The sequence below is a fragment of the Alnus glutinosa genome, chromosome 5, assembly GCF_958979055.1.
Source record: "Alnus glutinosa chromosome 5, dhAlnGlut1.1, whole genome shotgun sequence".
In the NCBI taxonomy this organism is placed as follows: domain Eukaryota; kingdom Viridiplantae; phylum Streptophyta; class Magnoliopsida; order Fagales; family Betulaceae; genus Alnus; species Alnus glutinosa.
In genome coordinates, this window is record NC_084890.1 from 28,928,474 (window position 1) to 28,951,628 (window position 23,155).

General features: G+C 33.9%; 2 protein-coding genes and 1 long non-coding RNA gene across 3 annotated transcripts; all 3 read left to right on the forward strand.

Moving 5' to 3' along the window:
• Positions 1-1,704: 1,704 nt before the first annotated feature.
• On the forward strand, positions 1,705-2,848 carry LOC133869420 (uncharacterized). Its single transcript, XM_062306411.1, has 2 exons — positions 1,705-2,322; positions 2,399-2,848. The coding sequence occupies exons 1-2, from the start codon at positions 1,834-1,836 to the stop codon at positions 2,570-2,572; spliced, it is 663 nt and encodes a 220-aa protein (XP_062162395.1). The 5' UTR covers positions 1,705-1,833; the 3' UTR covers positions 2,573-2,848.
• A 6,296-nt stretch (positions 2,849-9,144) lies between these two features.
• Positions 9,145-11,920, forward strand: LOC133868044 (GDSL esterase/lipase At5g45670-like). Its single transcript, XM_062304846.1, has 5 exons — positions 9,145-9,476; positions 10,393-10,517; positions 10,791-11,036; positions 11,176-11,431; positions 11,547-11,920. The coding sequence occupies exons 1-5, from the start codon at positions 9,230-9,232 to the stop codon at positions 11,768-11,770; spliced, it is 1,098 nt and encodes a 365-aa protein (XP_062160830.1). The 5' UTR covers positions 9,145-9,229; the 3' UTR covers positions 11,771-11,920.
• An 894-nt stretch (positions 11,921-12,814) lies between these two features.
• On the forward strand, positions 12,815-14,422 carry LOC133868049 (uncharacterized). Its single transcript, XR_009900277.1, has 2 exons — positions 12,815-13,045; positions 14,096-14,422. It is a non-coding gene; the product is annotated as an uncharacterized LOC133868049 (long non-coding RNA).
• Positions 14,423-23,155: the final 8,733 nt, after the last annotated feature.

Consider the following 23,155-nt stretch of genomic DNA (forward strand, 5'->3'; position numbering starts at 1 on the left):
GTATGATCAGTTGTTTTCAGCATATAGTGTTTTGGTATGCTAAACTGGACGTGGCATGTTATTATTGGAGGGCAGAAAATAGCCATTTTATGCTAAGACCTGATTGAAGTTATTCTCATTTGATTATAATTGATTGTAATTTCTTATAATAAGATTTAATTGTATCCAAATTTTATTTGATTAGATTTCATTTTCTATCTTTTAGCTATTAGGTAATCAGATTTAATTGTATTCCAATTTGATATTACCTCTATATTTATATTATTTTCATTTACCTTAATTATTGTATAAACAAGAACGTGTTGTATTATGACAATAAAAAGTGAATAAGAGTAAAATATCATCCTTGAAACTTTGTTACGCGGATGTAATCATAGACAAACCATGTATTTTTTTTTATTTTTTTTTTAATATTATCTTTTCTTCTGGTTGGCATGTGCTGTTTTGTTTCGGGAGTGACTGTTTTTCTTTGAGACACCGCGTGTGTCTCATAAACTCAAGACATGATAAATATACATTTTTTATACATATTTTTTTAAAAATTAATTATTCGATCTATAGGACTCACAAGTAGGTTCTACAAATTCAATAATTATTTTTTTTAAAAAAAAAAAAATTCAAATCTAAAGTGACAACTCTAACATGCTAGTCACAAAATGCATGTAGCGTCTTGAATTCACAACTTTATCAAAGTTTCTCCTTTCTTGTTGCTTATGTAAAGTACATATTCTCTATGTGATAGAAACATAGTACAGGATACCTCAGGCCAAAGGCACAACTTTCTTTAGTTTTTCCTTTCGTGTTGCTTGTATATATATATATCAAAACTTAAAACGTACATGTGTTTACATGTGCAAAATTCAAGAACAATATTATGACAAAAAAAAAGTTATCTCTTTTAAAGAACATTGCAACAACAATCACAGTTTGTAAATTGTAATTAACATTATCAAACAATATAGATCTAGTGATAAAAAAATTCATTTTAGTGCATAAATTTGAGGGAAAACTTCACTAAAGTCACCTGAACTTTCATCATTTTTGTAATATTTATCTTGAAGTTAAAAAACTCTCAATTTAATGTACTTAAGAAAACATTGAAATATCACCCCTCCGATGGGATTTTAAATCCCAACGGAGTGGTGAGAAATGCTAATTATAATTTAAGGGTAATTTTATAAAGTTTATATGCTAATTATGTTCAAATTAAAGTTTATACAGTAATTTTACTAGTTAGTACCCAGTTATCTGGACCGGTAATCAAAATTTTAAAAAATTGAGTCTTTAGAGCCTAATTTGAGTATTTGGCCAACTTTTTTGGCTTAATTTATACATTTTTAGCCATTTAATAAAATATTTCAACCTTATTTTATGAATTATGATCTATCATTGAATTTGTTTTCTTACATGTGGGCCCTAAATATTAAATGGTTAATATTAAAAATAAGTTGTTAGAGTTGTACAAAAATTGTGTATGAATTAGACAAGAAACATTACTATATCTATTTAGTATGATGGAATGAGACACCATTAATTAATTAAACAATAAGTTAACGGATGAATCAATTTGAAATTAAGGTAAAATCTAAAAAATTAATTATCAAAATTAAAAGCTTAAGAATTAAATTGAAATTGCGTAAACTAAGTTTGATTTTTCTCTTAAAAAAGAAAAAGGTGAGCCCAAGTGTTCCTTCCAGGCCCAGATATGGAACCGGTTGAATCCCTTTCTTCGTTTCCGAAATTCCAAAATAACTCCGACCCAACTCCTACCCACAAAATCAATCCTTCCGCCCGCGCAACCTCTCTCTCAACTGTCCGATCAGCCCCTAATCAATGGCCAAAACCGCACCATCACCATCACCCTCAACCTCTCGCGTCCTCATCATCCTCCTCCTCCTTCTGAGCACCGCACCGGAGCCCTCCCACTCCCTATCCTACTTACCGTACCGAACCCTGGTTTCCCTCTCCCACTCGCTCATGACGCGGGTGGCCAACCTCCGCGCCTCCCGGGGCGACATCTCGGGCTCGCACCGGGCCAAGCTCATCGCCCAACACCTCGAGCGCGGCCTCGGCCTGGGCTTCTTGGGGTTCACGTGGTCCGTTGGCTGGGACTACCTCAAGAACTACGCGTGGAGGGACGTGAACTACGCAGATCTGAGCGGCGCCATTTCGGACGCGAAAATGCTGCTGAGTTCTCTGGGCGAGTTGACCCGCACGGGCTCGGACGCCGAGAGGGCCGCATGGATCGGACGAAATTACCAAAATTTGCTCGGAATCTCAAATTCGCTCTTCCAGAGGCTTCTCAAAGTGTTTCGTCAACCGGTACGGCTCTTTTCTTTTAATTTGATTTGGGTCCAATTCTTGTGGTACGGTTCGAAACTGTTTGAAATATTGACAGGGCGCACTGAGGGAGGTGGTGGAGACGGTGCAAAGAGAGGTGGCGGAGGGTGGGTTACTGAGGGACTGCCTTGAATTGGGGGCGAATGACTTGAAGGGATTGCTTCAGATTTTCAAAGACTTGGCTTTACAATTCTATTCCACCTCCGGCGATGATCGGCGTGATGATCTATGACACTCCATGGGTTTGCACACACACGGATACTTCTTTATTTTATTAGTAGAATGTGGAAAAATAGGCTAAGGATTTGTAATAACATAAAAAAGAAAAATATACTCACAAAATATTTTTAGTTAATTATTTTTCAAATGAAGGTTATTTTTTGGGTCGTTGGACCAAATTGAAAAGAAAGTAAATCCTCTAGCTGTGTGAAGGTAGATAGGTCAAAAATGCTCCCCATTCAACTTTTTAGCATATAATCACTACTCAAAATACACATTTTTCTTTTTAGTTATTTGTTTTTCAATATAAATTTCAACAGATTATTTATCTCATATTCTCTAATTTTTTTTTAAAAAAATATTATTTTTTGGTGTATTTTTTATTGTGAAGTCGAGGGAGAGGGAGGGGAGAGAGAGAGAAAATAATAATAATAATAAAAAGGACTAAAATGTGCGGATGGAGATATTCTATTTTGAAGTATTTGCTGAATGGATAAAGTGGCTCATAATAACTATATGAAGGGTCTGCGGATTGCTGAAAATCGGTAAAAAATGGATAACAATGTCATGGCAAAGAGGAAAATTATTACAACTCACATTTCAAGTTGATATTATATTATATCAACAATATTGATAAGGAGTGTATTTTTTAAAATGTACGATTTTAAAGGTTAAACTGCGATTTTAAATGTCGATACATAATTTTTTTATCAAACGTCTAACTACGATTTTTTAATTTAAAAATTTTGTTTTATCATTGTCTTTTTAAACTGTATGTTTTGAAACCGTTAAACCATAGAAATACGTAAACTTGGAGGGGGGGGGGGGGTGGTTGGTTTGAATGGATGCTTGTATGGTTGTATGGCAAAATTTTATTGGGATGAATCTCATGTCAATGTTATATTGTATGCAAGTCCAAACTCATATAGGAATTCTCAAATTTGTTTTCTTCACCTAGATATATGAAAGGAGAGAGAAGGCAATATGGGCTTCCTTTACGGGCTCTTTGTTTAGGAAGGGAATTGGATATGCTCAGCAAAGATTTGGTAGGCCAGTGGAGCTAGGCCATAAGTAGCCCATAATAAGCCACATAAGACCCACTATAGGCACATACCCTCTAAAACCCATATGTGGATAAACTTGCCAATAAGATAATGGATTCACATTAAATATTTATTTTTTCAAAGCGTATATATTAGACTCAGCATTTTAGTTTATGCAGTTTTACTATTCGAGTTAAATATGATTTTCCAAAGATTTCTTTATACTTTTTCCTTCCAACAATATTATCTTTGAAGATTTGTATTTTTTTAACTGTCATATTTTTAAAAATGTATGATTTTTGTAATAGTCATATTTTATAAAATTTATATTTTCTTAACTGTCATAATTTTTTTTTTTTTTTAATTCAAATTCATTGTCTCGCACCAGCCCCAAATATTCAGGTTGCTATCCAAATGAAAAAAGAAAAAAAAATGAAGAGTGCGATGAGAAAACAAATTTAAATAAAAAAAAAAATGAAGGGATATTCATGTTGGTATACCAAGAGGAGAGGGGAAAATGAAATGAAAAAAATAAAAATAAAATAGAGGAGAGAATATTCAGAATTTATTTATTTATTTATTTTTATTTGGTGAGTGAACTGTGCTCACAAAATATAACGAGCACTCTTCATGGTTAGTAATTTTTTCAACAATTTAATAAAGCTGATGAAGAGGTTTTTAGAGTTTCTTAACTTAAGATACCGAAAATGGCACGGCGATGCACAAAGATGCTGATCATAAATAAATCATGTGGTGGGTGATGAAGTGGAAACTTGTATTAATACTTGTTTGAGATTGTGTTAAAAAAATAGAGTTTTTAAAGTTAAAAAAAGCCTTATTTTTCGGCTTCTACTAAAACTGCATTTTAGCCTTTTTATAACAAAAAAGTCAAAGAAGTATTTTTAAAAGCGCGCATCTCCAATAAAATAGGCAAATGGTTTATAATATAGTCAAATTTGACTATTATGAGCAATTTTTCATCTTCAGCAGAATAGGTAAAATAGATTATTTTCCTACTAATGTGAATAGTAAATAGACTCTTCTACCTATTCACTATTCCTTTCCTTATTTCTCTTTTTCCCTATTTCTTTTACACTTTTTTTTACATAAAATAATATTTAAATGCAAGTAGAGAGTAGAATAAATAATTTGTTGGAGAGAATTAATATAGAAAAAACAATAATTAAAATAAAAAGTTGTATTTTTTCAACCGCTACTTTGACTATTATTACTGGAGACCGATGCTTTTAAATTTTTTACTATTTTTATTTTTCATAACTTTTTATGTATTAAAAGTACTTTTAAACTTCTTAACGTAATCTCGATCAAACTTTAAGTAAACAGAAGCCGGGAAGGTGATGGTGTGGTTAATTAACAATTATTATTTCAACCACCCTAATTTAATTCTCACCCCCTCCGTGACTGTCGCATTAATTAACAGCATTATGAATGCATGCTTCCCCTTTGATCTTATCCTCCCGTTATATACGTGCCATAGATTTACTCATACTAATTACTCTCACTGTTACACTGGGACTTTCACACAAGTATTATATACACAGTTACAGTCTTACAGAAGCAAACAAGAACAAAATAATAATAATAATAATAATTTCTCCATTGAAGACATTAGCCGCAAGTTCTTGAATGTTCTCTCCCTTCGAGATTAATTTCTCATTTCCATTAGGTTTTGTTAATTTCTTGTCATTTTTTTGGCTACATATGGAATTGATCCTGTACGTTGGTATAGTTTCTAAAAAATCTGTTCAATGCATATAATATTGAGTCTTCGTTTATATATGGGATATAGGCTTATTTATAGGTAAAGATTTGAAGTTAAACTTAAACTTGGTTTTTCTACTCCTTGATCTAAGACTACTGTCATAGTTTTAATTGGATTTTTATCATTTATTAAACTTCGAATCTGATCTCTTATTAGACTTTTGATGTGATTGGACCATTAGTCTTATTCCAATTCCACCAAAAATAGAACTACTAATCAAACAATATTTGAACTAAGAGGTATTGGACCGAGTTGAGTGTAATTTATTCCCAAACTGATCCTAAGTTTAAATTCGGAGAAATTGAACACACATCATTATTGTCTTCTTTCAAGTAAATTTTTCCTTAAAGCATTTGTCTCAAAGTTTTTATTAAGATATTAATTAAATAATTTTTTTTTTTATCGGTTTAAGTTTTTAAAATAATTCATTATTTAACATGTTATTAAAGTAACGCGACATTTGCCATCACTCCCTAGCTTTTAAATTTTTAGGTTTGTGTTTTTTTTTTTTTGTCCAGTTTAGTACTTACAAATAATGTGTAAATAATTGATAATTAAAGGTGTTTAGTGTAAATAACCCCAAAAAGAATTATATAATTACAAACAATGAATTTAGTTCTAAACTGATGTGTCACAATCCCATGAGATCTATCATTTTGGGAAGTGTGCCACAATCTCATAGGATTGTAGCACATCAGTTTGAAATCAAATTCTGAAAAAAAGTATTGGGATGTCTAGCATTTCTCATGAATTATTAAAAGCAAGCTCAACATAATTGGACTGAGATCTCTATAATTGGAATTAGAATATTTTATAATTATTTGTTAGAATTCAGATAGGTGATTGTAAGAAATTATTTATAAGACCTATTTGATTAAATAAAAATTTAATTATATTATAAATGGTCTCTCATAATTATCTACTTAAAATCTTTTAAATTTAAACAAATAATTATAAAAAATCTTGATCGTTAATTAATTGAAGTATCAAAATATAAGAACCGTAAATGGATGCCACCGACGCGTTACGCGTACGTTAAGTCAATGACAGCTAATTGTGAACCGGCCAACTGGATTGCAATTTTGCCTTCAATCATGTTGGCCTTATAACTCCACTTTGGTCGTCTAAGCGGACCCACGTTACTCGGTATTTGACTACTCCTAAGCATTTACTTTTGCCAGCACCACTAGCATTTATGGTGTCAGACCTGACTTTATTGATCACTAGCTAATAATTCCAACCGTGAATATAAAAGACTTTTTGGGAAAACTTTTTTATTTAAGCGAGTAGACGGATGGCTCGAAACTTGCTTAAATAGGAGTGCTCTTTTATATAAGGTTGTCAATTTTTTATACGATTTGTGAATCTGCCACGACCCAATATGATATTAAAAAGTTAGAATTAAGGAATATAACTCGTTTAATTAAATGAGTCAAGTTAGAGTTGATCACATAGTCTTATATCCATGACTTTGCTCAACACGACCTTGACATAATGACTGACAATTTTTGACATGACCTGTGACGAATCAATACAAAATTAAATAGTTATGGTTGAGAGATTTGACACATTTAATTAAATGAGTCGAATTAGGATTGATTTGAGTAATGATAGAAGTTTCCCTTGTTTTCCTCTAAAAATAATGTGATTTTAAAATCACTATTTAATTTGTGATAGATCACTATTGAATTTTGATCAAATGGTGATTTTAAAAGCCAAATCAATTTTTGAGAGACACAAAAAAGACATGGGTACGACGTTACTTATATAGTCTTAGATATCTCTCATACCCATACCTCAACACGACTCGAACCGAATACAAATAACCACCCATTTATACTCGCATATATTAATTATATATATTTACTTTCTTGAATTTCGGATAAGAACATTGTCCCTATCCGTTACGAGCTCTATATTGCTGGATTTGTTGCCATTTTGATTCTCGGCCGTTGATACAAATAGTGTTTGACTCGGATTCCCTTTTCAAACACTTTCCGATTTCATAGCTAGACAGCTAGTCCATTTCTTGGCCAATTTTCTGTGATTCATTGAAGTGGGCCGGGAGAGATTATAAGTAAACGCAAAAATTTAATAGAAAAAGGGGTTGGCACCACTTTTGGGTCTACGTATTTATAATGGCATGTGAGCAAGTGTATGTTAATTAACATTATGAAATTAATGCGTTACGTGCCATCAATCCAACGTCGTCAGGTCGATCGAGTAAATAATTAATGCTGTTATTTTAATTATTTAAAGTTTTTTTTTTAAATGTATTAATATTGATATCATTAGATGATATGCCACATTTGATTTTTTTTTTATGCGTAATTAAATTGTTTTATGAAAATCCAAAGTGTTAAGGTTGTTTGTTTTTGGGTCGGAAATAAAGATTTATTAATTATTATATTCAATAGACAGATGATCATCGATCAGATGCATAATGCAAACAAATTAATGGTCAAAAAAGTGAAGGCTCAACCCATAAATTTAGGTTTACGGTAGTTGGTTTTGGCTGAAATTAGTACCTACTAAAGAATACGAGATGACCTTCTGTAGCCTACTACGTACTATTATTATTAGTTAAATATTGGTACTGTACGTACATATCCAATAACATTTTTGCACAGTAATAACGTGTTAGAATTTGGTAATATAAAGTCAAATTTGTTGGGATGACACACGTACATCCAGCTAACTTTAGAAAATAGTGATACATAAAAGAGACCGATCCATAAAAAGTGTGGTCCACCTTGTAACGTCCGCGAAAAACGTAGCCATAACATTCAGCCAAATGCATGCACATGCACCCATACGTCAGACATATGTACACTTACAAGTTACAATTGTAATACAACTGTATTACAGTATTTATGAGTGAAAATGCAGGTAATTCAAAGTCATACCTCATTACATTCACTTTTTTTTTTAAGGTAATCCAAATACCGATTACTCTTTGAGACAATGACTCTCTAAGGCTGATAATCGTAAATTTTGTAATAAATGAAATCTTAATTTATTTAAGCTTCATATAGTAATAACCGCATTATTTAATATTGAATATAGTCTTAGATAATATATAATCTAAAATGTTAATTACCTTATATGCAGATAGCGAATAATAAAAATATTTAAACCACCCGGATGCAGATACTAATCGTATGATGCGAATACCTAAAAGTGATAATCGCAACCGCAACCGCACCGCATTTTTACCCTTAACTATTTTTATTATAAATTGATGCATGTAATATATAATTTGTGTGACACATTATCCCGGTCTCTAAATTATAAACTTTTACGTGGTAATCCGTATGACATTTACCGTATTTAAAAATTGAAATATCAATTAATAAAAGCCATGGTGGTTGCATGAGTGTTTTCCCAAACTTATATGTACTTGTTTTTTTTTTTTTTTTTTTTTTTCTTAATCGTTTTTGTTTTGTTTTGTTTTTTTTCATCTTTTTGCTAATCGATCATTGTGATTACGTTGGCCATCATTGCATGATTACTGCATACCTACAACTGTACAAGGCATTTTGCTGTATATGTCATTAAGAAATTCCAAATTAATCAAATAAACCCACAAGAATTTCAGAGCAGATCGAGAGAGGTGGCATGCAGCGCCGGCCTGTGCATATAATGGCATACAGACCAGTCATATCCGCGTGAAATTAATGCTTCGAACCAACCCTCTCAACTGTAAAAGCAAAAACATTGCCCAATTTTTTCTTCGTCTCTCCCTTCTATATATACATTACCAGTAGCTTTTAAATTCTTCACCATTCCCTTTGTACTTCCTCTTTTCTCTTTCCTTTTTTCGTGGCTTTCCAATATTTCTACTATGGCCAGGGAGCTGAAGAAAATGGGGGTTGTGTGTGGGATTGTATTGCTGTTGAATATGTGGTGCATGGCACAAGCAGAGCCTCAAGTACCATGCTACTTCATTTTTGGGGACTCTTTGGTGGATAATGGCAACAATAACCAGCTCCAATCGCTGGCTAGAGCCAACTACCTGCCCTATGGGATCGACTTTGCCGGCGGACCGACCGGAAGGTTCTCCAATGGAAAAACTACGGTTGATGTTGTTGGTGAGCAATTTTTTTTAATTCTCTCTAATTTTATGTTGTATTTACAAGTCGTATAAAAAATTATCTATAGTTAGCAAACCATGCACGTACACACATAAGTGTTTTAGCTACTGTTAATACTCTTACATGCATGGTTAAAAGTGAAAAAAAATAAAAGAAAGGTGATCAGTAAGCAAATCGAATGGCCTAATTGTGAGTAGTCAAATTAGGGTTCTTTTTTAGTTACTTCAATTTCTTAGAATATAAAATAATGAGGAATGCTAGAGTTCTTTCTAGTGTCTTTAGACATTGTCATCCAAGTCAATGTCTTTTTGGATGACATGGATATAATATTTTTATTTATTTTATTACATTTATATCATTTCAAATGGATACCCAAAAAAAATTAAAAAGAAACCTAGCATTCCCTATCAAATAATAGTACTAGTCCAACAATGAACTTAATTGATGTAATAAAGTACATTTAATAAAGGCATGTGTCTCTTTCCTTTCTAATGTAATAAATCTTAGTTTTATATGCAAACATCTCATGTTCACAATTAAATGAAGAAGCTGTCGTATTCTATATATCTCGAGGTGTGTGCCCTTTAATTTCCATGCACATGGTTTTGGTGTCTGCACTAAATATGAAAGTAACTCCTTCATTTTCCTTGGCAAAAAAATCAAAATAAGATAAGTAAATTGTGGTAAGAAAACTTTATTCATTAATTATGTCAGCTCATTTGTTGAAAAATATGAGAAGTACAATTTAATTTGGGATTTTATTTCTTCGAATAATATATATTATCATCTATGTATATGATAATCATGTACATTATTTAGAAAATAGTTAATAAACCAAGCCTAGGCATATCAAACTCATAATATTTAGCTAAACTATACAAGCAATCTAAAATACTTTTCCATCTACATACAGCTGAGCTTTTGGGCTTCGATGATTATATACCTCCCTATGTAACTGCAAGCGGCCAAGACATACTGAAAGGAGTGAACTATGCATCAGCAGCCGCAGGAATTAGAGAGGAAACTGGTCAGCAACTGGTAAGTACTAAACTTTGCACTTTCTTCTTCATTGGCTAATATCATCACTTCAAGTAAGGTAGCTAGGAGTGGCAATTCGTATTCGCATGTCGAGATATAGTTACAAGACTATATTATAGGTTAATTTTAACATGACCAATTTAATTAAATAGGTGAAACGCTTCAACCTCAACTAATTTTGTGCTGAGTTTGTGTCAGATTCACAGATCATGTAAAAAAATATTGCTCGCTGTAGGGTTATATGGTTCACTTACAAACTTCTTTTTTGTGTAGGGCGGCCGGATAACCTTCCGTGGGCAGGTGAGAAACTACCAAAATACAGTTTCACAAGTGGTAAACCTACTTGGGGATGAAAACTCAGCTTCAAATTATCTAAGCAAGTGTATATACTCAATTGGAATGGGCAGCAACGACTACCTTAACAACTATTTCATGCCCCTATTCTACTCGACCGGCAGCCAATATACGCCTGAACAATATGCTGATGTGCTTCTTCGAGATTATTCTGAGCAACTAAGGGTCAGTACCAATTTCTTTAATTTTTCCTTAATTTATTTCCATGTTATTTCTATATATAGTTGTTCTAGGTTGAAGTCCTACAACTTACGTAGAAAAAAAAAAAAAAATTATATATATATATATGTTGTCTATGTTACAGATTTTGTATCAGTATGGAGCAAGGAAAATGGTCTTGTTCGGAGTGGGTCAAATAGGGTGTAGCCCGAACGAGTTGGCTCAAAATAGCCCTGATGGTTCAACATGTGTACAAAGAATCAATTCTGCCATCCAAATATTCAACAACAAGTTGAAATCTCTTGTCAATGAACTCAACAGCAATTTCGCAGATGCAAGATTTATCTTAGTAGACTCTTATGGGATTTTCCAAGAAATAATTAACAGCCCTTCATCTTTTGGTAAATATATAATTTTCAGTACTCTATTATAGTTACAAGTTACTTAAGCTAATAAGAAGATGTAAATTTAATTATTTAATTAATATTTTAACAATTTTTTTCTCGCAAATTTTAGGTTTCAGGGTTACAAATACGGGGTGCTGCGGTGTAGGGAGGAACAATGGGCAAATCACATGTCTACCTCTTCAAACTCCATGCCCAAACAGGGATGAGTACCTGTTTTGGGATGCTTTTCATCCAACTGAGGCAGGGAATGCAATTATAGGGAGGAGAGCTTATAGTGCTCAATCTGCATCAGACTCTTACCCAATTGATATCAACCGATTAGCCCAGCTCTGAAGATGGAGATTATGGGTGCATGCATGCGGTTGCACCATAAGATATATATATATAGACAACTATTGATACTATTTTTCTTGCTATGAGCCTAAGATTATATTTATCTTTGTAACCTTTCGTTTCAATGGAATTCAAAATCCAATTAATTTATGTTTGTTGAGAGGTGTGGAGTTTGTTTAAGACTTATATTAGTAGCTAGAAGATCAACTAGCTAGCTAGAAGTATTTTTGGTGTGCCTCATATATCCCTATGTAGTTAATGATTCTGTTGAAAAAAAATGGGTGAACTTGAATACCAATAAGAGAAAATGTTGAACTTTTAACTTTCGTCTTTTTTTTTTTTTTTCTTCTGTTTTGCTGGGTTTTTCTTATTTTTGGAGCAACAAAACCTAGGTCAGGTGGATTCGTATACTTGATAACCCTAGGTCGAATGAGGATGTGTGTTCGGTTCCAGGCCTAAAAGTAAGGATTTGTACAATTAACAAAGATTATTTTAACGAGCGATTTGATAATATTTAAACTTTCGGAATTAATTTGAACAAAACCTTTACACTATAGACTAATTTAGTTTTATTTTTTAAATGAAACGCAATCACTCCAAAGGATTATAGCCTTTAGAGTTTTGACATATTCATTTACATTCTCCTCATATGATTTCTTTATGAATCGTCAACAATCTGGTTCACAAAGTTCAGTTGAAGTGTTGGTCGATTAATCCTGTCTGACCGAAGTGTTGTATCACATGTCTCGTTCGAACGAAACATCATTTCATTTGAACGAGGAGTTATATTATACAAAAACTCGATGCGTTTGGTTGATATTTCTATAAAATATCGGTCGAACCGAGGAGGTTATTACAAGTCTCGTTCGAACGAGATCGCAATTGAACGTTTTTATTTTGTCTTTTAGTAAGGTTACAACTCTTCTCTCTAGTCTCTATACAAACCCAATAAGGACGTATTAAGTATGATATTCCAGCCCGTAATTATTAGGAATTAACGGTGAGTTCAGTGAACAGATTTATGTCCCATTTAGAATTGATTTGTGAATTTACATAAATGGGCCTAAAAATGGAATTAATCGTCCCCATTGCAGGTTTAATGGGCCAAGCGAACCGAGTTTTGAATTAAAAAAAAAAAAAAAAAATGGACAGCACGGTGGTGTAACTGGTGTTCGGTCGCCTGAAGCAACACCATTTCTCCGTTCCTCCAGAGATCAGTGAGACGGAAGGCCGTGAGAGGTAGAATTTGAGAGCAAAAGCTGTGGGTTTTACAAGGTATGGTCACTCCCTTCGACTCTCTCTCTCTCGTCACAGTTCTTTCTCCCCTCCGGTATTTTCCCCATTTCCTAGCTCACTCTCTCTCAGATTCTCTATATGGGTGTATGGCTACTTTGAGTTTTGCTAGTGTTGGGTAATGTCTTTTTGATGTAATTTATGAGATTGGGAAAATTTTATGTGGATTGTGGAACCTTGATTGTAAACCGAAAAACCCCCATGGAACACGACGAATTTTGTTTCAGAATGGGATGTTGATGCTGGGTTTGGGTCAATCTCTGAATGGGTATTGGTTCTTGCTGCCTGATTGGAGGTTTTGTTAATTGTCTAAGAAATTGGGAGATTTAGAAGTAGAACCCGAAATGGGTATTCTCTGCATATTTGAATGTTTTTTCATTTTCGGGAGTTCCTCCGTGTGTGTGTGGTGGGTTATGGTAGAATTTTACTTGAAACAACTTGATTGTTTGGGGGTAACCGAAGCTCCTTAGAGGAGATGTTGATATTCTTGAAGCATGTGGAGTACCCGATTTGTTGGAAATTGAAAGATAAACCTAAATTCTTAATGTTTGGTTAATTTTTCTTGAAGAAAATAATGTGAGTATGAGTCTGAACTCTGAAGGTTTAGTTCTGGCTTAGGAGAGTTTTTCTGCAATTACTACTGCTTTAGTTGACGCCACATCCAACCGGATTTCTGAAACTATAATAGTTTGTTTCTATTAATTTGGTTTTCATGAACTGAAATGAATTATGTTCTGTGTAATGGGCTGAACAAGAAGAATTTTTTTCATAGACGAAATTGTTTATTACATAAGATGCTATCTTTTGAGCCATGGATGAAAATTCTTGCTGTCACTTAGTCCTTCTCAAGAATATCCTGATCTCTGTTCCTTAAGTTGATATCTAGGACAGAGGATACGTTAAGATTATTGCATGCAAGAGGAAAATTTGATTTGGCAGTGAAGTACTTTTTTTTTTTGAAGTAAATAAAGTTTTATTGAAGATTTGGCAGTGAAGTATTGTGGACGGTTAAAGTGTATTGTGTTAGTACAGATTATATGTTCATTACTAAAATGGGTACGAAATGGATACATGCAAAGCGGTGCCACCTGGATTGATAGCCGTAGCAGTAGCTACCAGGATGCATGGAAAGCGGTATTACTGGGATTGATAGCGGTAGTAGTAGCTGCCGGGAAATGTGAAAATTATGATTCTTTTGTTCTAAGAAGCTCATGAATGTGTATTTTCAGCGGCTCCATCTTTGTCAAATGTGTATTTTACTCTTTTCTGAATTTCACATTCATGTAAGATTTTATCTCCATATATGGCCTATATGCCACGTAAGGAAGCATTTATTAATAATTTAATAAATGAATAGTATATACGGTATTACGGTTAGGTAATTTAATTAATTTAGATTACCGTAATGGAATCAATTAATTGATTTAAAATCAATTAATAATATTGTTTCCTTGATGGGAGGAACAATACGGTACTTACCATATTTGAGGGTCCCTGACCTAGCCTATAAATAAACAGCCTGTGTACACCATCAGTACGACAATACAGTCATAGGCATAGGTTAGAAGATCCTTCAAATAATCTTTCTTGTTCTTCAGATGGATCGTGAAGACGCTTGAGCAAATATGGCTAAAGGTAAGCCTAGATCCCTGTCAAATTTATTTCCGCTGCGCATGTTAGTTTAAAGAATAATATCTTGAATATTTCTAACATGTGGTATCAGAGCCTGCCTCTATGGCAATTTGCTCAGCATTAAGTTTTGATTAATTTTTTCCGTTTATTGTTCATGTACAGACATATGGTTGAAAGACATACAGTTTTAGATGGTTTTCTATTTGTTTATATCGTTGAAAAGCTTTCAATCCTTCATGCTAGAGCAACCCTTGGAAACACACTGAAAGGAGCAAAAATTAGGCCACCGCCTAGTGAGACGTCGCTGGGCACAGTGGCGTCATCGCCAGCCTACCGCGCGGAGGGCGCTTCTGGTGGCCTTTTCTTGTGCCGTAACCGTTGGTTCTTTGTAGCCGGCACCTGAAGAAGAAACCTATGGTTGAACTTCACCGGCCGATCCTCAGCACCGGCCATTCACTGGTGAAAACCCGCATAAGGCTGAGCGGGTTTTCGCCGCATGCAGTAGGGACCGGCCCGTATGGGCCGGCGTCGTTCCGGAGGGAAGAAGTCGCTGCAAGCGGCCTCTTCCCCATCACAAGAATTGGCGGCCCGTAGGTTCTTGGGCAAATGGCGACCCCTCTGGGTCGCCGTTGCTGCTAAAGCAGCGGGCCACAGTGGCCGTGCATAAGGAGGCAGAGGATCTGGCCGGCGTTCATGGTGAAGAGAAGGGTTTTTCAGCTTTTCGGGTTCCGGGTGTGGGTGTGATGAGGAACCGGGTAGGGTTTCGACCCTTCAAGTAAACCGGGTTCCGGTTTTGGGTTCAAAAGACTTCCGGGTCAGGGTTGGGGTCGGGTCAAACTGGTGGTCGGGTTCCGGGTGTGGGTGTTTTAACCCATGCCCGATTCCTTTTTTTTTAATAATGCAATTAAAAAAAAAATATGGCCCATTAAGGGACCAATGCAGTTAAATATATATATATATATATATATGTATGGCCCATTAAGTGACCAATGTAGAAACCCGACCCGATTAACCAATAAGAAAACTGACCCAATTAGGTGGGTTGACCCAAATTGGGTCAGCCAAATACAGCAACCCATTTCAGTAGCCCATCAAGAATTAAAAATAGTAAACTCATGTGGGGTTTAGAACTTGGGTTGACCAAGTGTAAAGGGCTTAAGGCCACTTACTAAACCATTGGGCCATGTGTTTTATTATGTCCTCATATTGCAAATTTATTTCACTTGTTATTTATAGTGTTGTATATTAAAATTATTGTTTCTTTAATACATGAATTGATGAATATATTTTAATTATTGAATTTATATTGTTTAAATATAAATTGCTTGATGCCTAGACCTAAGAATAATCAACAATATCATATATACTGGTGTGTTTACAGTAATATCTAAGAATGCAATGTCGGGGAAAGTTCTGGCAAGGAAAGTCTTGGGATTTAAGTGTATCCGGTGTGACCCCCCTCACTTTCCTGGGAGCTCATCTGCTTGCACCTTGGAGAATGCTGTTTACCCCATTTAAGTATTGGTTTGTTATATTCCTGGGGCTATTAAGGGGGCATCTATAAAGTTGTTAGATGTTAATGAAGTCGCAATTATTATGATAATTTTGGGAGAGCCAAAGCATCTCAATTTTTGAATAATAATTGCATCAAGATTACACACACGTAATTTTCATAATAATTATGGGAGAGCCAAAGCATCCCATTTTCGTATGATAATTACATCAGGATTACACGCATGAACCTCATAAAGATATATTAGATGTTCATGAATTACAACGTGATTATTATAATTTTGGGAGAGCCAAAGCATCCTAATTTTGTAATAATTGCATAAGAATCGTACACATGAACTTCATATAGAAAAATTAACATCGTATTGTAATTAACTCATAAATTTAATTACCTATCCCCAAAGGGAAGTTTTTATTTTTATGACTTAATCAGAATGAGATAACAAATTTAGTATTAAAAGTAAAATTTCTTTCGGTTGCCCAAAGGTATGAAGAATTTTATTTATTAATATTTAAATTTGCTTTAGTCTTATTAATAAAGAGTAAATTTCGTGTGTGATGCAACTTTTGCCCACAAGTAGGTTGAAATTTACTATTTAACTTGGCATTGGCTAATTTAAAATAAAGTTACTTCATAGCATTAAAGTATTTTTATTTTAATATTCTTGGTGATTGCAGCTATTCCTGTCACTCTACCTTTTGGTAGTTTTATATTCCAATATATTATGGTAATATTTTTCTGACTGAAAAATGATTAATATGCCTTTTCATTTGAGTGTTTCTAATTACATTATGGGAATGAAGGATATTGTAGTTTAGCTTAAGTCCCTAAAGATTGAGATTTTTAAGTCATTATTGGTCTATTTCAATTTTTTGAATTCTCTCTTCTAAGTGTAGAATTTTATCTTGTAACACACGTAAGGATAAATGGTTAATAAATAAACTTCTAACCATGTGTGTTCAAGGATATGAGAGAATTTATAAAGTGTTCACATGATTACTCATGTCAAGGGAAGGACCAATAAATGCAATCATGTTCAACACTTAAAGCATGAGAATAAGGTGCCAATAAAGTATTATGGTAATCAAGATACCTATTTCTCATGCAATAAGGAAAATTAAGGACATATAAAGAAAGATTGCATGAAGTATAAGAAATGACTTAAAATAAAGATAATCTCATATATTTGGTATGTCGTGAATCTCTTTTAGTGACTCATTCAAATTTATTATGGATTGTTTATGGTTTAACAATCCATGTTGTCAACACAAATGCAGAGTCCTTTTAAAGTGAATAACACGTGTTTATAATTTGAGGTTGTTGGGATCTATAGGTTAATTTTGAAATTCAGTCATAATTTTTTCCTCAAAAATTATTTATATTCCATAATCTTTTAGAAATTTATTTTTCTAGTTTGGCTTGTTAAAAATTTCAATTTTATTTTAAACTTGAAATTTTTCTTATTTTTGGGTGGAATATTGGTTGGGGTTTATTTAAAATTTACCTATATCCCAACTTTTGAAACAAAATTATTTGTTTGTCTCTGCGTACTGATGTTGACGTAAAGTAGAGTCTTTTGAGAATTTTTAAAAAAATGCTCTTGTTATGGCTTTGGAGATTGAAATATATCTCCATACAGTAAATAAAAGTCGGTAATTTACTGACTTTGGTTCTTGTGTGGGCTACATAAGGGAAAGCATACCAATAAGACCACTAGAGGTGCCAGAGAGAGCGTTTTGAGATTCTTGAGATCATGTACATTGAAAGGTGTTAACCTTTTCATACTCATTGCCTAAATGATCAGAGATATTTTTTTTATCTCTTTTAGTGATGACCATATAAATTTTGTGTATCTCTATATTCTAAATATTAAAGCTGGGGTATTGAATGCTTTCAATATCTATAAGGAAGAAGAAGAGAAACAATATGAAGATCATAAGATCTAATATAGACATAGAGTATTAAGGTAGGTACACACAAAGGGAAATGATTAGTAATACTAATCTGTTATTACCCTTATAGAGTAAAGCTTTGAAAACCGTTGTGTATATGTTAAACAGGATTCCATCTAAGGTTATTTTTAAGACACTTTTTTTTTTTTTTTTTTTTTTTTTTTTAAAGTATGAAAAAGATGGAAGCCAGGTTTAAATTATTTACACATATGGGGTTGCCTTGCTAAAGAGGGGATTTATAATCCTCGGCTAAGGAAATTAGATTCAAGGACAACCAACGGATCTTTTATAAGCTATCTAGTAAACTTTAAAGGGTTTTAATGTTTTATTATCCTTCATATAATCTTAGAGTTGTTGATTGTAAAATTTTTAGAGGATGCAGAACCTAGTGGCAGTGCTCATTCACATAAATTGGAATTTGAGGAAGCACTAGAGTTGGCCAAGTCTCCTCCTCATAGAGGATGATTGATTGTATTCAGGAAAAATCAGATTGATTATCCTGAGCCACAATCATTTCTAGAACAACCAACTCATACAGAACAGGTTCAAAAGTCTATTCTCCCATTGCAAAATGCAGAGGGAGTAGAATTAAGAAAATCCTATAGAATAAGGAGATCAACAATTCTTAGTGATCATGTTGTATATCTCTCAGAGTCTGATGTTGACATTGGACATAAATATGATCCAAATTTGTTTTCACATGCTATGAGTGGAGAAAACTCCACATTGAGATTCAGTGCCATGAAGTGAGAGTTAAGTCCATGGCTGAAGGATCGAGCTAGACTCGTAGCCAATGGTTTTACTCATAATGAAGGCATTGATTATCGTGAAACATTCTTTCCAGTGTCTAAGAATGGTTCATCAAGATGATCATAGCATTAGTAGCTTATTTTTTATCCAGAGCTACATCAAGTGGATGCGAAAACAACTTTTCTGAATAGGGATCTTAAGGACGAGGTTTACATGAAACAATCAAAAGGGTTTTATAAATAACAGTCAGAAAGCTTACAAATTAAAGAATTCTATTTATGGGCTGTGATAGATCTCTCAATGGTAAGATACTTTTTACAAGGTTATTGTTTATAGAAAACCTTGTTGATTAGTATATATACCTTAAGGTCAGTGGGAGTACAGTAATCTTTCTGGTCCTATATGTGGATATTATTTTTGCAAGTGCTGATTTAGGTTTGCTACATAAAGTTCATTTCACAAAACTTTGAAATGAAGGATTTGGGTGAAATCTCTTATGTCTTTTGACATACAGATTCACAGAGACATAAAGAATATTAACATTGTCTCGGAAGGCCTACATTGAAAAAGTTTTGGGAAGATTTAGAATGAAGGATTATGTACCTTCAGTAGCAATTAAGAAGGACCAATTAAATACAGATTAATGCCCCAAAAGTATTGGAATAAGGGCAGATGAAAAGTTTTTTAAGCGTCTGCATTATGCATAACCATATGACTGACAATAAGAATATTGGGTCAATAAAGTGCTGCAAATAAAGTCTTGCGGTATATGCAAGGAACCAAGAAGTATAACTTAACATAAAGATACACTTTCCATTTGGAGGTGGTTAGTTGTTCTGATTTGAATTTTGCTGATTGTGTAGATAGTAGAAAGTCTACTTTAGGGTATATATCTTTTTATTGAGACATATATCTTAAAGATGCAGTGTGCAGACTATGGTTGCTACGTCTACCAAGAAAGCTAAAATTCTAGCGTGCTATGAATTTAGTACACAGGCATGATGGTTGAGACATTTTGTTGAAAGTCTCAATCTTGTCGATTTTACAGTTAGACCGTAAAGATATTCTACGGTAATTCTACTATAATTTTCTTTTATAAGAATAAAGAGTAGAAGCAAAAGTAAATCGACATTAAGTATCTCAGTACGAGAGATAACATTAAGAGACATAAAGGGTCTATTGAGCATATAAGTACTGAATTAATGATTGTGGATCCCATGACTTAAAGTTTACCGGTAAAGAAAGAATAAAGTCATGCGGAATATATGAGACTCATTAATTCATTTTCGCTTGGTTTGTCTCTTTTTGGTCTATAGACATAAAGTTATTATAATAAAGATTTTTTGTGCACATTTGTTATTTTATCCATGAGGATAAATAAAGTTGCACCCGAATGATTTATAAGAAGTTCATTCATAAAGCTTGATTATCCATAAGGTACTCATGTAAGGAGTGTTTTACATCGTGATACATGGAAGGGACGACCTAATTTTATAATGGTTTTACTGCCATGATTCGTGTGAAACATTTCTTATCTGAGTGGGAGGATTCCATAAGTGATTGGTCAAACTAAATAACCTAATACCATAAGGTTATGTGTCATAAAGGCCAAGTGGGAGAATGTAAGATTTTATCTCCATCTATGGCCTATATGCCACGTAAGGAAGCATTTATTAATAATTTAATAAATGAATAGTATATACGGTATTACGGTTAGGTAATTTAATTAATTTAGATTACCGTAATGGAATCAATTAATTGATTTAAAATCAATTAATAATATTGTTTCCTTGATGGGAGGAACAATACGGTACTTACCATATTTGAGGGTCCCTGACCTAGCCTATAAATAAACAGCCTGTGTACACCATCAGTACGGCAATACAGTCATAGACATAGGTTAGAAGATCATTCAAATAATGTTTCTTGTTCTTCAGATGGATCGTGAAGACGCTTGAGCAAATATGGCTAGAGGTAGGCCTAGATCCCTGTCAAATTTATTTCTGCTGCGCATGTTAGTTTAAAGAATAATATCTTGAATATTTCTAACAATTCAAACAAATTTAGTTCACACCCTGAGGTTTTCCCTTATTGTGGAATATTAGAAGTCGGGGCGTGACATTAGGACGCAGGTTATGTTGTATTTTCATCAATTTCCAATAAGAAACTTCCTAAGATTGAGTTTCTTGTATTTTCCCTACAAATCCTTCAGTTTTTGGATTGTGGAAGAGTTATGACTCTTGTGTTTGTTTAATTTTTGATCTACTACACCTACGCTGCATTAGTTAGTATTAGAGCCCAGGTTTCTTTCTTGCCATGGCATGAAGAGGGCGCGAAGGAGGAAACATATTTGCAAGCATTGGTGAAATGCATGAGTGCGAAGAGGCAATATGTGAGGAGCAACTGACAACACATTTGCAGCACATGGAGAAATGGCTTGTTAGGTTTGGTGATCAGTTTGAGTGGTTTGGAGATCAAATTGGTGCACAACTTGAGGCGCTAACCAAACAATTTGTCACCATGAGTGGTGCTAACAAGCGCTTCCATCAACCAAATCCGTGTTTCGTGGAGGAGGATTACAAGTTTATCGTTAAAGAGGTGTGGTTTCAACAAAATGAGGTAAGTCTTGATGCACTAGATTAGCTGTGCACCACCTTGATTGTTGTTAGTGAGCTTCATACCTATGTACCGAATCCATCTTATGTGGAAGAGGAAGATGAATTTGTTGATGAAGAGTTCCAACATGAAGAGGAAGTTGGAAAGCGTACATTCATCAAAAAAATGAAGAGCAAGTTGGAGATTCTTTTCAATATTTTGTGCTTTGGAATTCTCCGCCAATTTATGATATCGATGTCAATGATGAAGATCTTGTGGAGGTAAGTTCTTTGTCATATGATCAAGAAGTTGACCAAAATTGGGATATACATAATGTGTTTGATGAAAGTCCAAAGAGTGAAGTATCTTAATTGGGTCCTGATGAAATTAAATTTGTTGATTTTCTTTCCTGGGGTTGATAGTTTTCTATGAAGTTTACTTGATCAAAATTTTGATGTTGGAGGAAAATTTGAATTGTAGTGGGTAAGACATAATTGATCATTTTTGGGAGGTTTTATGTAGGGTGAGTTGGAGAAAAGAAATAAAGGACGTGAAAATTGAGTTATCTCAAAGTTGGAGGATTTCTTCCATTATCTCAAATATTCTCAAATCTATCTTAGCATCTTCCACTTGGGAAGCTAGGTAGATCAACAACTGTTTTGCAGCACAATGGGCCGCAGCCAGGTCTTCTTCTTGTAGGATTCCCATAGCTTCTCTGCCTATCCCTTTTGTTCCTATTGTTAGTGGGAAGGACCCACCTATTCCTGTTTTGTTAGTTTAGCTTTGTTTCTGGTTGGTTTATGTACTTACAAAAGAAAAAAAAATTTGTGGGAAGGATTTCAGAACTGTTATTCAGAATAGTTGCAAGATATTTCTTTTATGGTATCAGTTTGTTTTGCTATTGAGAAGGACAAGATGAAAGGGATTGATTCGCATCCGAAAGATTAAGGCAAAGTCGATCAGAATTCGAGGATGAATTCTCTTTAACCGGAAGAGAATGATGCAGGGCAGTTTATAAGCAGACCAGTGCTACTAAATCAGCCATATCTTGAGATTCAAATATTGGGTGAAGACAATCTTGGTGGCGTTGGAAATATTATTCAAAGGGCTACAAAGTCATTCATGAAACCTTTTCAATTTCAACGTTTGCTAGGTCAAAATGAGCCATCAATGGAAGTTCAACAATCTGGTTTGGGATGCTTAGTTGAAGTGCTGGTTGATTCCTGTTTGACCGAGGTGTTGCATCATACAATACCCGGTGTTTGGTCAATGTTTCGGTTGGGTCTCATTCAACCGAGGGGGTTATCTCAAGTCTCATTTGAAGGAGACTTAATCTTGTTTGAACGAGATCGCGATTGATCGTTTTTATTTCGTCTTTCAGTAGGGCTACAACTCTTTTCTCTATATAAACCTAATAAGGACGGCTTAGGCCACATGCTATGTTTTATTTTCCTCAGTTTTCAATAAAAAAATTCCCTAAGATTGGGTTTTCTTCTATTTTCTATACAAATCCTTGAGTTTTCTTGGTTTGTGGAAGAGTTATGATTCTTGTGTTTGTTTAATTTGCGATTCACCACACCCATGCTGCATCACTAAGTTTTTGACTTTTGGTCACGTTTTTAGTTTAGGAGAATTATGAGGGGAAGTGTG